Source organism: Rhea americana, unplaced genomic scaffold, assembly GCF_003343005.1.
Source record: "Rhea americana isolate MKP2758 unplaced genomic scaffold, rheAme1 scaffold_20, whole genome shotgun sequence".
NCBI lineage: Eukaryota > Metazoa > Chordata > Aves > Rheiformes > Rheidae > Rhea > Rhea americana.
In genome coordinates this window covers 2,887,375-2,902,374 of record NW_028186150.1, presented here as the reverse complement: position 1 = coordinate 2,902,374, position 15,000 = coordinate 2,887,375, and the positions used below count along the sequence as shown (strand labels likewise).

Sequence of the window (15,000 nt, the reverse complement as noted above, 5' to 3'; positions counted from 1 at the left end):
GTACATATGTCGTGTTTTGCACAGCATTTTTTTYTCTTCCAGATGTAAGGAAAGCACTGGATGATTTGCAAAAAGTCATGAAGAATTTTGAATCCCGAGTTGAATTCACAGAAGACTTGCAAAAAATGAGTGATGTAAGTGTCTGTTTTGTGCCAATCTAGTTCTGTTGTATTTTTAGAAAGCTAGAATAAGATGGATATTCAAACTGATAAAAGAATATAAATARTGTAGTCATTTTTGTCATATCACTGCGTATCACTGCATTTACTTACATGCATTATTTTCAAAATGTCTAGGCTGTTATTAAGCGTAAATCAGTGCATTTAATAGTCTTTAACTTTCTGTTTTTTTAATTAGGCTGCAGGTGATATTGTTGACATAAGAGAAGCAATTGAAAATGATGGGACTGAAACAAAAGGTAAATGATTTAATAATTCATATACTTCTTGAAATACTAGTAAGAAAAATATTCCTATATTGGATTAATATTCCTTATGTTGGATTGACTAAATTATATTCACTGTAACTTTCATGCTTTAAAAAGTGCTTTGTTTGAATTAAAAAACACTGATCTGAAGGTAAGAAGTATTTTGTCCCTCAGTTTCACTATGGAATGCTGTGATATCCCTTGGTAGCCATCAGCTAAACTTATTTTGGGGGTTGTTTTCTTTGAAGAGTCTRTATCGGGAATTTGGAAATACATAGAAGAAAGCAGGCAGAAAATGAAATAGGCTGGCTCCTGGAGAGAGTACTAGAGAATTCATTTGCATGAGAAATGTGTTGCATTCTACAAATGAAGAAATACTAGTGAAACTTGGTCTCTCTCTGTTACTCAGAAAGCATGTGAGTAGTGTCAGCAGGAGACAGGAGGGATGAGACATAACTGAGACAGTGTAAATGTTGTCATCCCCCAGACATTTCACTACCGTGGGTGAAGCAAATCCCAAAACAATCTCAGTGTGCAGGTTTTGCAAATGTGCTGAAGCAGATACTTCTTGAAGATTTCTGATGAGGACACTGAAAGACAGATGTGATAAGACAGTGGTTGATTTCTATGCTGTGTGAAGTGGTGCTTGATAGGTAAAACTAGCAAAGTTGGAGGAAAAAGTGATTTTACATTCTGAAAATAGTGTCAGTAGCCCACTGAGTAGAAAGAGTAGATTGTGATTTGCAGATAGTTAGTTTAGATGGTTAGCTGGGCAGTTTAATTTTACATCTTTTTCTGGAGTAAATCAAAATCTTTATTTGCTTAGATTGACTGAAAGAGACATCTCTACTGTGGGCAGATGTCATTGCAAAATAAAAGTTAAAACATTCTGGGAAATTAATCCTATTGTAACACACTATTAATGTTACTGTAACAGCACGTTGTAGATTGCCAGGTCAACCTTTGTGTAGCTTTTTATTGCATCTTAAACTTTTATCATTATTGTTTTTCGAAATCATCTTAATTTTGCTGAAAATCTGTAAGTGGAAATTATGTACTACTTTTATCAGCATTGATGCTTACTGAGATTGAGAGAAATAGTTAACAGAATGTCTTAGCAATTATTTCGAGGCAATCTTAGTTTCATCAGATTGGGAGTCATTTGTGGTGATAGGGAAATGGGCTATATTTCTGAGAAAGACCAAAACCAATATTGTGAATGCCTCATAGGTATATTCTGGTAATATGTCACTTTTTTGGTTACTGTTTGCAGTTATTGGTAGTGCTTTGTGCTAATGGTGTATGAGCATTGCAACACAGTCTTTTTACAGGCAGCAGTAAATGGTTATCCTCTGCTGTCTTTGGGATTTAACCTGGTTTCCTAACTGACACGTTTTTTGTCAGAATTAGAAGGGAGAACCACGAACATGTTGAAGTGCAGCCGTTCAGGATGCCATCTGGTTACTTTGGTAGTCAAGTCAGATGTTAATGCTGAAGGGTAACAGAAAAAAATCAGGAGTGCACAATCACAGAATCGCAGAATGGTTGAGGTTGGAAGGGACCTCCAGAGATCATCTAATCCAGTCCACTCCCTTAGTCAAGCAGCGTCACCTAGAGCATGTTGCCCAGGTTTCTATCCAAATGGCTTTTGAAAGTCTCCAGGGAAGGAGACTCCACAACTTCTCTGGGTATCTTGTGAAAAATCAGAAAATCATTTTGAAATATCCTTAAATAGTCCTTCCAAATTTTATTTATTCACTTTGTAATGAAACCAAATCCTCATGAGCTACTCTGATTGTTTGGCTTGCCTGAACTTATATTTAAGTCTTAGTAAAGAATATTTGAGCCTTTTCTTAATGACACAATGAAAAATGCTGTCCTCTGGAAGAGTAGGACCCATTTCCAACATTACTCAGTCACCTGTTTGCTTTTTATTGTTGCTATTAAATTTGTATCTCAGGATTAAAGTTATAAACTGAAACATCTGAATAGCGATATCTTTAAATTCTTAAATTTAAAGGAGTTCTTAAAAAATGGTCACTTGATTGGTTAGTAAAAGATCATAAGGCTTTAAAGATGCCAAATGACAAAGAACATGTATTACTATTGATTAGATGTGGAAATCAGTGTTTCGTAAGACCCATAGAGATACTGGAGTCCCATTATACAAACAAAAGGTCAGGTCTACTTGTTATAGTGATGGAAGTGGAAGGGTGTTCAATCCTGTAAAGAGGAACAAGTGGTACAGGTGAGGATTTTGATGGGCAGATAAAGGGGAGTAACTTCCCTAGGAAATGTACTTGGAGGCACTAAGCAGGAAGTAATGTGTGCCCCAGAGAGCTGGCAGTCTCGGGGGAAAAAGTGGATTAAGGAAGCCATACTGTCACTTAAAAAGAGCTAAAGCATTAATATTGTTTGCGTGGTGTTTGTTGCCTGTGTGCTAGACAGTACTGAAGCAGTAAAAAGTATTCCCAAGCCTCAAAAATGAATGAACTTACCATTTTAATAGACATCAGAACTTTTAAATACCAGCGAAAGCTTGTCTGTACCATTTACTCGCAAGTGTTTATCTCAAGTCACCTCTGAAGCTTTAAAGGGTTTTGTAGTTGTTATTTTTGAAAGATAGTTTTTAGTGCTTTTTAAAACTTTTTTTTTTCACTGAAACAAATGATTTGTAATGATTTGATTCGTCAGGTTTTTTCCAAATTACAGAAAACTTTTATGATCTACATTATAAATTTTTTTTTAAAAAGACCCTCCTTCTTGAATATATAACTTTGTCCAAAATGAGCTAATGTATAAACTAGATTTGTTTTCCCAGTTAATAAAATGTCCCCATAAAAATGGGACAGTGAGCAAATGTCACATTCACATGCTGGTATCTATCAGATCAAATCAAAGTCTACTGTTTGGCATAAGAGATTAAAAAAAAAAAGTAATAAAAATGTCACAGGATCAGTATCTCCTGCTTTGTAAATAAACATCTCTGCTTTTCCTTGCTATTTCTTTAACATCCAGAGACTATTATCCTCTGCTAGCGCTCTAGTTTATTGACAGTTTCACTTAAACAGTTAAACAGTAATTTGAAATGGAAAATGTTATGCTCATATTCCTTAATTTCTTTGGGTTTCATTTTTTTTCTGTTTTTTTTTTTTTTTTTGTAAACGATATTAGTAATTGCATCTTATTTCTTGTTATACAGGAAAATACAGAACTGCTCACAAACCTCATTCAAAGCCAAAAATATCAAACATTTTTGAGGTTGATTTTCAAGAAAATGGAAGTGATACAAAATCAGTGGGCCGTTTTCAGTCAGAGGAGGAGCTGTGGGCACGCTTAGAAGAGCTTGAGAGACAAGAAGAGATACTTGGTGAACTTGACAGGTATAGCACTATAGCACATTTAGGTTTGGAGTTCAAAAAGCAATAGGTGGGTCTTTCTGTTTGTATGCAAAAGATCTGAATAAAAGTGCAAATAGGTTACTAGATAGATGCGGTTAAAATAATAGGTGGAAGAAGAATGGAATATGAACAGAGCTCACACTGGATAGCTCAAAGGAGCTAAAATTTGCCTATATGTGACTGGGCAAGGGAGCATCCTGCTAGTGGAGATAGTGGCCGTAACACTTGTCTCTGCTCTAAAGCTCGTTGCTGGGAACAGGATGCGTGAGGAAAAGAGAAGATATGGAGCACAGGGAGTCAGAGCCTCTGTGACTGTGCCTCCAGCAAATTGTCTGTACATTGTTGAACTTGAAATTTAGGTGCCATAGTCCATTCCAGCGTTTCTTCCATTCATCAGTATTGGGCTCCAAAGGGGTTTCCAGTCTAAGAAGAATATCCAACATTGTAGGTTTTTTTTCTTTCTTTGAGATGATAGAAAAAGAGGAAATAAAATCCATTTCTTGCAGGCTGGCTAAATGCATCATTCACAATGCAGGCGTTACTCATTTAATGGTTAATGACATCTTTAGATCTGTTTTGGTCCTAAGGAAATACACCTCATTAGCCAGAATATCATATTTTTTGTATTTTCAGTTGCCATGGACAGGATATGGACATTCTTACTGAGTATGAAAAAGTCTGCTCGATCTAGCTAACAATGTAGTATCTACGTAAAGAAAGTTAACATGTAGGCTTGTTGATTATTTTGTCTGCCTGCTTCTCTCAAGGGTATGAATAGCACTGCCTAGTTCACTTAGATATTTTTAATTTTATAGGATGCCTGATACAGTTGAGACAAATGGAGAAGATGCAACCTCTTCTGAAGAGGAAAAAGAAGATAAGAGGACAGATTTGAATGGGGCATACAGAGTAGAAGACTGTATCACTCAGGGCAATTTCCAGAAAGAAGTTACCAATTCAGACTTGTTTGGTGGCCAAGTTAATGGCTCTACTTATTATCACAGTGATGACGAAGATGACATAGATGTTGGGGATAGCTGTATTCCAACTATATTTTTCTCTCATACTGTTGAGCCTAAAAGGGTTTGTACATTATTATGTTTCTTCTAAGAGGTTACATAGAGCATATATAACATATACTCTGTTTAAAATAGAAAAGTTTACATTAAGTAGATACTACAGCATTTTGACTGTAGATAAAATTTAATTTTGCTTCAAGTGCTTGAAACCCACCATTTCAATCCTGCAGTTATAAATATGATATTGAAAAAGTGATCTTCAAATATATGCAAAATCCATGCACATTAGTGCAAAGAAATTCCATAGCCTAGTGCAAGTGGTTAAAAATAAACAGTTCACACCATGAATGTTACTGTTTGCAYTTCTGTTTAATTTGGCTATGCTCTGTAGTCCGTAACTGCTTGGATAGGAGAATGTCAGAACTCACATGATACTGCGACCTGGTGATTGTTGATTTTATGGTCTAGACCATCACTTGTGTTTGATTTTCAGGTAAGAATAAACACAGGAAAAAATACTACCTTGAAATTCAGTGAAAAGAAAGAAGAGGCCAAACGTAAAAGGAAGAACAGCAACGGCAATGGCCATGCAACTCCCGAACTGCCTAGCATCAAAACCCCAGCAGACATTTACAGGTGTGTAATTTATAGCACTGGCACCTGAATTTTCCCCATAGCAGACTTCTCTCTCTTCATGTATGTTCACCTATAGTAGGAAAATGAGCCCACTATTTCCTGGAGGAAACAGCTGGAATCTAACTTACTACTACAAAATGAAAATTTTTGGCTCCTGCATGGTTGCCGTGCTTTCATACTCATGAAAAACTTAGCTTAGAATTTTGTTTTCTTCAACTAGTAATTGATCATGAATCCACTTTTTTGGAGCTTTTGAAATTAACCCTGATTTACCAAGACGAAATGCTCACCTTTCAAAATACCTTTGACAATAGAGCTGGAAAAYGACCTTGGTGTGAGAGGACTGTATACAAGAATAAAATAAGGTTAAAGAAGAGTTAAAACAAGTATTAAGTTTTCAGAGATGAAGATAAACACCTGTTATATTAGCTGACTTAGTGTTTGTGAAAATCATACTGCATTTGTATGTTGGTGTATTCAGGCCCCTAAATGTCTTTAAAAATGTAGCCCCAGATGTGGAAAGTTAACACTCATCTATGCTTACRTTTGCTGGGGCTGAAATGAGGTAAGGATTCTTCTGAGGTGCTGTCCCCGAGTTCTGCAGTGGAGCTCCATCCTTTGTAGAAGAGTGTTCCTGGAAGTGTCTGATGAATCTAAAATTGTTAAGAAACAAGTAACGCTTCAAAACTCATCCAGTCATTGGACTCCTCCTTTATGAGCTTGCTTCTGCTCCCAGTAAAATTGCCACTGTCTTCCCATGCTATTCTTTCTTCTCTGCAAACCCTTGACTCTGTAAGTCTTAGAAATTAAATATAAACTATAGGAGGAGCCCTGTTTATTAGTTTATGGTCTGTTAATACTTGAAAAGTTTCTTCACGTTGATCTGAACTTAAAGGCTGGTAGTCTGGTTACTCAGAGGAAAAGGTTATGGCACTTGTCAGGAAAATAATTCATCCTTTCTGTGTGCAAGTAAATTTTTCAAGTTCGTTTTTGTTTTTATATTTTACATTTGACAAGGATTAATTCTAGGAAACCTTCTGTTACTGTGACCTTCTGTTTCTCTTTACAAAAACAACCCAGAAAATCATTTAGTTTATCCTTTTTTTTTCCCCCCAACTTCGTAAATCACACTACCCAGTTTTCTTTAACACTTTTCAGAGAGCTATACATTTTCTCCTAAAAGAGTATACAAACTTCAGTGATTGAATAAAGGGCGTAACAGCATTTGCTCTGGAGAATTGCTTCTTGTTCATTGGTAAATAAAATGCCTCTTAAAGGTACAGTATTGTAATTCCACAGCCAAAAAGTTGAAAAAGCATATCATAATTAATTTGTATAAAAGACAAAGCCAGATCATTGGAAATTTGTCATCTGATCCTGAAATGGTTTATTAAAGCTAACATTTTCCTTTACAGAGTCTTTGTTGATGTTGTGAATGGAGAATATGTCCCTCGTAAATCAATTTTGAAGTCTCGAAGCAGAGAGAATAGTGTTTGTAGTGATACCAGTGAGAACAGTGCTGCTGAGTTTGATGACAGACGAGGAGTTCAGAGAAGTATTAGCTATGATGAAGCTACTCAGAGTGACAACAGCGAAGGAATACTGGAGGAAGAGGAGGAGGAGGGGCAGCAGCAACTACCAAAAAAGCTTCTTCCTTCATCAGGGACATCTGAGGTACAGTTTTTAATTAATTATTGATTGTTGGCAGGGGTAAAAAGGAAAAAATCTGACCAGGGAAGTCGCCAGTACCATCAGTTTGTTTCCTTTCTTTACAATTTTCCAACTCCTGACTGATTTCACTTCAGAATGACATTGTCAAGTGACATGTTTCTGTCATACAAATCCTAAGGGCAAAGAAAGAGGAAATGAGTCAGGTTGTTTCTGGAGTTATGGAAACGATTGTCTTGTGTACTAGGCCATCCTGGAAATTTCAGTGCAGGGTATACAGCAGGATTAACAAACAGAAAACAAAAAAAGGCCGTGCTAATTGGGGAATGGGAATGGTGGATTCCATGTAACCTTCATTTTATCAGTGTTCTGGGTAACAGATACTAGATAGTTTCCAGATGTTGTTCTAAGCTTTAAAGACAACAGCTATCAGCAAAGTGATTTTTTGGACTTGCCAAAGGGAGAGGAATTACCCGGTGGTAGGAAGCACTGCAGTTGTGCTTATGCTTTTGCAAACTGGGACCATTAATGATCCCAAACAAATCTGCTTTCACACTTCTGTTAAGTTCATGGTGTAATCATAGAAGGAAGAGATTGTACAACATAAGGGGAAATGTACAGTTGCTTGGTGACTGAAGTAGGTTCAAAAACTAAATGTAACCGCTGCTCGGAAGTTCATGACACTGACTATTTCTCAGTCTTATTTAGTAAGAACACTACTTTTTTCAAGTTTACTTAAACTGAATTTTCAGTACTTCCAATGCAACAGGCATGTTCAATGGAAACCTTTTTTTTTCAAAAAATTGTTTTTGACAAGAAATTAATTCCTCAKAAAAACTATTTTTAATCAGTATTTTTTATACAGCTGCTACTGTACAGGGAGGATGCAAAGATTCATGCTAGGAGATCCTTCTGTAGAGTAAGCACTTAAGATTGTAGTCTTTCTGGACTGTATTTTTATAAAACATGTGAGTACACTTTAGATGTTAGCCAGTACTCCCATTTTCTGAATATGACAGGGCTATTCTCTTCATAATGTATTTTCTAAATAGCTAAAGTATAGTGAACAAAACATTACAGTTAAAGACATGCCTTTTTAAATGTTGTTTTGCTTTCAGTTGTGTTCATGGGTGCTTGAAATAAATTATTTCTCCATTGCCATTTGCCATGCACTAAGTTTTTTCCTTTGTTTCTGATTGTTCTACGATCCTATTAGGCTGTATTTTACATACTTGTTTTTGAAAATGAAATAGTGTTGTTTGGACAATGCAATTGTGTACAGGCACAACTTTAGGCATTGTTTAGTTATTGGAGCAGAAAACAAAAAGGTGCCCTTTTGCAGGTACTGCAAGAAAAGAGTGGTTGTTTTGTTTCACTTTGTTTTTCTTGGTAACTGAGTTTTGTGAAAATGAAATTAAGCATAATTAATAGATCTGGTGTGCATTCCTTTGTGCCCAGCATGATCATCAAACCTTGGATGTAAACTGCTTCCCCTTTTCTTAGTCACTCTGAATTTTTTGTTTTCAACACATAGTATGGCAATTTGTTCTTAAATATGTTTATGAAAAGTAGCTTTGAGTTGCTTCTTACAGTTTCCCAAAACCGTGGTAGTTTCTTAGTTAAGTCAAAAAGGTTTAAGTCATGTAATAGTCTGCATATAAATTAYCATTTTTAAACATTAAATATTTTTATTAGACCTTTTTTGTAGAGAAATAGTTGGAAACAGTTTGCTGCTCTCTTAGGTATAAATTGCTTTGGCCGTTTTTTGATCATATTTGGTAAGGAAAAGGAACAAACAAAATATGTGCTTGCCAGTTTGTGTGCAGTGTGTCAGTTTGATGCAATTAGAAGATACTAAGTCATGGAATATGACGTATGATGGAAATGCAGACATACTCTGCTTTGCAAAATYTCTCCCATTTTTTTTATCCAAAATGAAACTATATATTACATTAGCTGTTTTATTTCTTAAGCATATGTCAGTGAGAAAGTAAATTTTGAGATCATTTATGCAGTTKGGAATGAGATTAAGTAGTACTTTTAAGACACTGTCATTCAGTCTTCTTTGAACAAGCTATATTTTGAGGTTAATTACAATTTGGTTACTTATGCAAGGAACAATCATTGATTTAAAGATATTTCTTTACTTTTGATTAAAAGAAATAACAATCCTAATCAGGGTAATATAGGGTAATGACCTTACGGGCATAGCTTCACATTTGCATTTTATTAGCTCATTTTGAGTATTCTCTTCTATTGTAGGCATTTTCTGGAACTGTTATAGAAAAGGAGCCTTTGTCTCCCTCCGTAATACCACACCCAGTCATTGCTCACCCTATCCTGCCTACCATTCTGGAGAGAAAATCAGAGGAGGTTTTGTCCGAAGCATCAGAAGAAACTACAAAGAGGATTTCAAAATTCAAAGCTGCCAGAATGCAACAGACTAATAACTAGGTCTTGCCTAGACAACAAAAGTTTGAATATTAATGCCTAGTTTCACATTTGTTAAGATTATGTAAAACTATGTGCATTACACCTAGCTAGTTAAAAGGATGCCCTACGTTAATTTGGCATTGTTTATCTTTTAAATCTCTATTGGCAATATTAAAAAAAAAAAAAGTTCAGTGTTTGAACACTTCAACTTATTTTGTTCATTTCCTGGTATGCTGTCAGCGCCTTTGTATATGTTTGCCTTATGATAGCAGCACTTGGATTGTTTTTCAAAAAATGTTCCTTACATACACTGTTTTGTGTTTAAACCTAAATACAGACAGTTTTGTACCAGCTGTGATGTTCTCCATGCCATATGGACCATTTTAAGGAAACTTTTCACATTTCAAATAGATTCAATAATTAGACTGCATTACTTGCTTTAGTATTTTAAAAAACACTTGTATTCACATTGTAGGTTTTGCAACTAGGTGTCTTTGCTATAAGTTTGTTTTTTTTTCCTTCTATCAAACCTCTCTGGTATCTCACTGTACAGATCTATAAAATGCTGGGTTCATGTACATTGCAGGGAAGTTTCTTTGATGGAAAAGGGTATTTTGTAAAATTAAATTTTCAGTAAAAAAGCTGTGAAATTTGTGGGTTTTGTTGCTTTATTAATAATTTGAAAATAAAATGTGGAGAGGTTTTTATTTTGAAACTGCATTTCCAACTTGAAGTGCTTGCTGCCACATGGACATAAAAGCAATCCATTCTCTTCTGCCATTGTGTTCTAACCTCCTGTTAAGTGAATGTCTATGGAAATTGAATGCTCTTAAGGAGAGAAGCATAAACTCAGACTATGATTACAAAATCTCCTAGTTCTTTTGTATAGTCAGAAAACATTGTAATTGTCTTGGGAATGCCCGGAGGGAGTCAGCATTAAGGAAAAATGTCTTAAYGCTTCAAATTATTTTGAAAATGTAACAGCACTACAACACCAGGGGTACAATTTTGTATATTGTTGTCTTGACTGAGAGCCATACTGGCTCTAGGAGTTCCTGCTCCAGAAACTCATGCCTGTCCTCTTGTCATCTGGAGTTGTGCTGACACAACTTCTACTGGGTCTCCCCTTCAAAGGTAGTAGCTGACTGAGCTGGCTTTAAAAACAAACAAACAAAAAACAAAAACACTGTTACTTGGGGAGAGGGGTTATTTTTTAAGTTGTGCATGTTTTTTGGAGGTGGCCAGTTCCCCGATCTGTTTCTCAGCACGTTTGTAGCAGCATAGTTAAAGGGGTAATGTGCTGGAGAAGGACAAGGGAAAGCAGTGACAGGGCATTTGGGAGGCTGATTACCTTAAACTGATTTTACTCTTAAACTGGCATCATCAAACCACAGGCTTAAAAGTGAGACAGAGACTTGGAAGATGTAAGAAAGGACTTGCTTCTGGCTGCGGTTCTGTGACTTCGGAAACACGCCGTTCCTTGGCGCCACCGGCACCTGTTTCGCAGTGACTCGGCCATCCGCTTGAACAGGAAGTCAGGTAATGCCATTTCCTCATCCTCTCCCCAGCTAACTAAGCCTTGTCCTTGTAATCTTTTCCTTTCAGATTACAGCACAGGAGCAGAACACCTCATACTTTAATTTCATCTGTTAAGCCACGCTATCAGATTTGAATTACCTGCTCCTTGTTTTCAAGCACTTCTTTCTCTCTCAGGTTAGAAGGAGGGTGGAGGCATGGTTACTTTGTTTTCTAAGTTGCTTTCTAAAAGGTCCCAGTGGCTGGAGTGGTTAGAGTGATGAGGGAAAGCTGCTCTCCAGCTAAAACACAAATGCCCCAGGTATACTCATAGGTATAAGCATCTAATGGTGATGTCCTCTGCTGTGCTGTGAAAGGTGGTATAGTTACGCTGTCAGAAAGCGTTGGTGAGCTTGTGTTGAGAGCTTGGTAGAAGGAGGCAGGAAGGGGTCTTCTGGAGCAGCCGAAGAGAAATGACAGCAAAGACCAGCTCAGTGTCTGACCCTCTGTGCCCTGGTGGCAAAGGGCTAAAAGCATGATAGGGGAACRAATGGTTCATTTGCTGCGATCTGTGGCTTCAGGAGCAGCTCGCGGAAAGCTACTGGGCTGTATTTTCCCCAGGATATGGAAGCAAATTSTGTTTTGATGCAGGAAAACTCTAGAGCTTTTCCTCTATGGAAAGCTGTGCAGTTCTGTGTGCCTGGCTCCTTGACGATTTCTATGTGGGAGGGGGCAATCTGAGTTTTAAGCAGATCCCAAGAATCACACTGAAAGTGTTAATCATTAAATTGATTCATGCTAAAATGTAGATTTTTTTTTTAAAGCATATTGCATTAGTACTAAAATAAGCCATCAATGCCAGTCCACCCTCTATTCACGGCTAAATATTTAAAGGAGGTTATTTATAGCTTCTTTAATGAATTCTTGGCTAAACAAAATGAAATTATGTCCTAGAAAAGTAGAAGCTATTTTGTAACCAGAACAGTGCAACTGTAAAATATAGTTCCATGAATATGTATTTTAAATAACAAGGGGTTGAGATCCAAGACTACCAGACATGGGTAATTAGAAGGAAAAGGAGAGAGAGAAAGAAAGAGAGAGAAACCCCTTTAAAAAGATTTATTTAGATATCTTCTGTAACGCTTCCCACTTCTAGTTACTTGAGCAAAACCAAATGCCCCTTGTCACCATAGATCAGTTTCAAATCAAAATTAATTCTTTGCTTGTTTTCTCCCCCCCCCCTTTTTTCCACAACCCTGCTCACAGGAAAAAAATAGGATAAGTGCACCTTGGGTTTTAATGAATTACGGCCTTGGTTCGCAGAAGCATCTTTACTCAGGAATGCACTTTGGCATGTGCTTATGTCTCAAAGATTTCAGAAAGAAGAATGGATTTAACCACATGCTTAAAACTAAGTGCACGAATGTTTTCCAAAACAGGGATCCTGAATTCTTTTTTGCAGTATATTTAATTTAATCAGAGGGTTTGCAGAGTGGGATGATCCTTTATCTTCGGTCTCTTCACTTGGACTTTACCATCAGATTTGCTTTCTTAAATGTTGGGATGGAGCAATGTTGCCAAATTTTGAGGTGCTAAAGTTTCTTGGTAGTAAATCAGTAAGACTGTCCCTTTTTCCCTGCTGCTAAAGTTAGGGTTTCTATTCACTTTAATAAGGATATAGTCTAACCTATTTTTAAAGTTTTCTCAACGGCCATGCGGGACTCGCAGGCTCGGCGGGGCCGCCGGAGCCGGGGCCGCCGGGGCGGCCTGCCGCCGAGCTCCGCGGGCCTCTGCTGCCCCCGAAGCCAGGGGCGCCGGGGAGCAGCAGCAGAGCCGTCTCCCACGTCGGCATCTGCTGCGGAAGGGGCGCCGAAGGAGGAAGGTGAGATCTCCCCGCTGGATGTTGGTCGTGGGAGCTCAGGTAAGGAATGAGATAGGGCCCCTGTAGCAGGGGGCTCTGAAACGCGGTTGCCGAAAGGAAGAATTAGACTCCTGTTATGAAAATAATCCATTTGAGAAACAGATAAGGGATAGAAATACAGAGCAGAAAATGTTGGTGAGAGATTTGGCAGCCACCCCAGTGCTTGCCAAATTCAAACCCGAGCAAAACGGGCTGCAGAGACTCCACTGGGACTGAAGCGATGCTGGAGGAGGGAGCGCCGTCGCCTTTGCCGGTGTCTCTTTCCCCTGCTACGACGCCTGTCGTTTGCCAAGATGTTACCGAGAGGAGCTTAACGCAGAGGCCGAGTCCCTGCGCTCCCGGCTCGCCCAACTCCAYGGACATTCGGCCAGAGCCGCTTTCCTGGAGGCCGAAACGCTGCTGGACGGGACCAACGCAGGGGCCGTGCTGGGGGACGGGGAGGATGTCTGCGCGCGTGATGGCATCTTTAGTCCTGTTTTTTCCTGGGGTGGGAGATGAGCGAAAGACCAGAGAAGGGGCTGTGTCGGCTTGGGACGTCGGATGGCCGCTGCAGCCGCGCCACCTTCGCCCGCCCCTGCCCCTGCGCGGGAGCAGGAGCTGGGGGAAGGAAGCAAGCGGGCGCATCCACTGCAGTAAAGCGATGCGTAACAGGGTTTGACCTCGGCCTCTCAAACGTTTGCTAAACACACTTAATTTGTCAAATCTGCCGAGGGAATCCAGCCTGATTCCTGCTGCGTCGGCTCTCCGAGCCCACCCTGGCACGCGCCGTGGTGCCCCGCGGCGGCGGCTCTGCTCGCGCTCCTGCCTTCGCCGCGCGGCGCGGCCCCGGCCCTGCTCGCTCCGCTCACGTCTGCTTTCCGCAGACGCTGGAGCGATTCCCACGGCTTTACTAGCAAATTATTAACGGGAAGTGAGTTTCCAAACCTCACGGCCGCGTGCTGAAGGCCGCCTCTCCCGCCCGCCCTCACCTTTGCCGGCGGCAGCGGTGAGAAACCGCGTTGTTGGCCGAAGACGCTTGCGCTTGGCTCCGCCGCTGCTGCATCCCGCATCCTGCGCCCCACGGCCCGCGCGGGACCCGGCTCACCTGCGCCCGAGCCCRGCCCGGCCCCTGCGGGCTCGGCTGAATAAATCACCTGCTTCGTCCTAGTTCTAAGTACCGGCGAGTTCGACTCCTCAATCTTTTCTGACCGGCTGCTCGCGGGCCGGGCACCTTCCCCGGGACAAGCCCGGGGGCGCTTGGTGGTGCCTCCGCTCCGAAGCGAGGGGAGCCAGGGCTGGGCAGGACCGAGGGGCAGCCACRGAAAGCAGCAGGATAAATCCCCAAAGGCTTCTGGCTCTTCGTTTCCAGCTACAGACCCAGAGYGGAGTGGGGGAGCCTGTAACGGCAATTTGAGGTAAACGGGCTTCATTCTACTGTCTTTGCAGTAAAACTAGTTGCACTTAGCGCTTTTCCTTGCTCACTTAGAGCATCTAAAGCAGCAGATCTGTGTGTGTTTCCAGAGTGTCTAAAGCAGCTGTTCTAGCTGTTCATTTTAACAAAGTGATTTATGTTGCAAAAAATGAGCTGGGATTAAAAGAAATCAGATGTGTGTATTTGGTATGCAATATTTTTGTATTACAAATAGCTCCATTCTAACCCACATTAACCCCATGATATGTGAATTTTGCCAACTCCCGCTGTGTCTTTTAAATCAAATCCAGTAAATCACTCTGAGTGTTCTAATTTCTAAACAAACTAGTCTTCCAATAGAAGTACTTTAACACTGTATTGCAAATTAGACAACCTAAGATAAATGGAATATCTTTGCTGATTATGTAGCTTAATTGATCAAAAGTACCAGATATCTTCTAAAAATACTGCAATATCAGATTTGCTGCTCTTAAATAACATTTCACTTGGTCCTTAAAATATACATTATTAGGCACCAAAAATAAATTCTTTTGTTATTGTTCACTTAGTGTGACATGAAATCTCTCATC

General features: G+C 39.4%; 1 protein-coding gene across 3 annotated transcripts in view; it reads left to right on the top strand.

Moving 5' to 3' along the window:
* The window catches only part of URI1 (URI1 prefoldin like chaperone), a 43,847-nt gene extending 33,609 nt beyond the window's left edge, over positions 1 to 10,238 (top strand). For all 3 annotated transcript variants that reach the window (XM_085303789.1, XM_085303790.1, XM_085303788.1), the window contains exons 5-11: positions 43 to 134; positions 358 to 418; positions 3,630 to 3,810; positions 4,644 to 4,911; positions 5,341 to 5,483; positions 6,899 to 7,157; positions 9,414 to 10,238. In XM_085303789.1, the coding sequence (XP_085159915.1) occupies positions 43 to 134; positions 358 to 418; positions 3,630 to 3,810; positions 4,644 to 4,911; positions 5,341 to 5,483; positions 6,899 to 7,157; positions 9,414 to 9,605 (1,196 nt within the window). In that variant the 3' untranslated portion in view covers positions 9,606 to 10,238. The remainder of the gene's footprint in view (positions 1 to 42; positions 135 to 357; positions 419 to 3,629; positions 3,811 to 4,643; positions 4,912 to 5,340; positions 5,484 to 6,898; positions 7,158 to 9,413) is intronic.
* Positions 10,239 to 15,000: the final 4,762 nt, after the last annotated feature.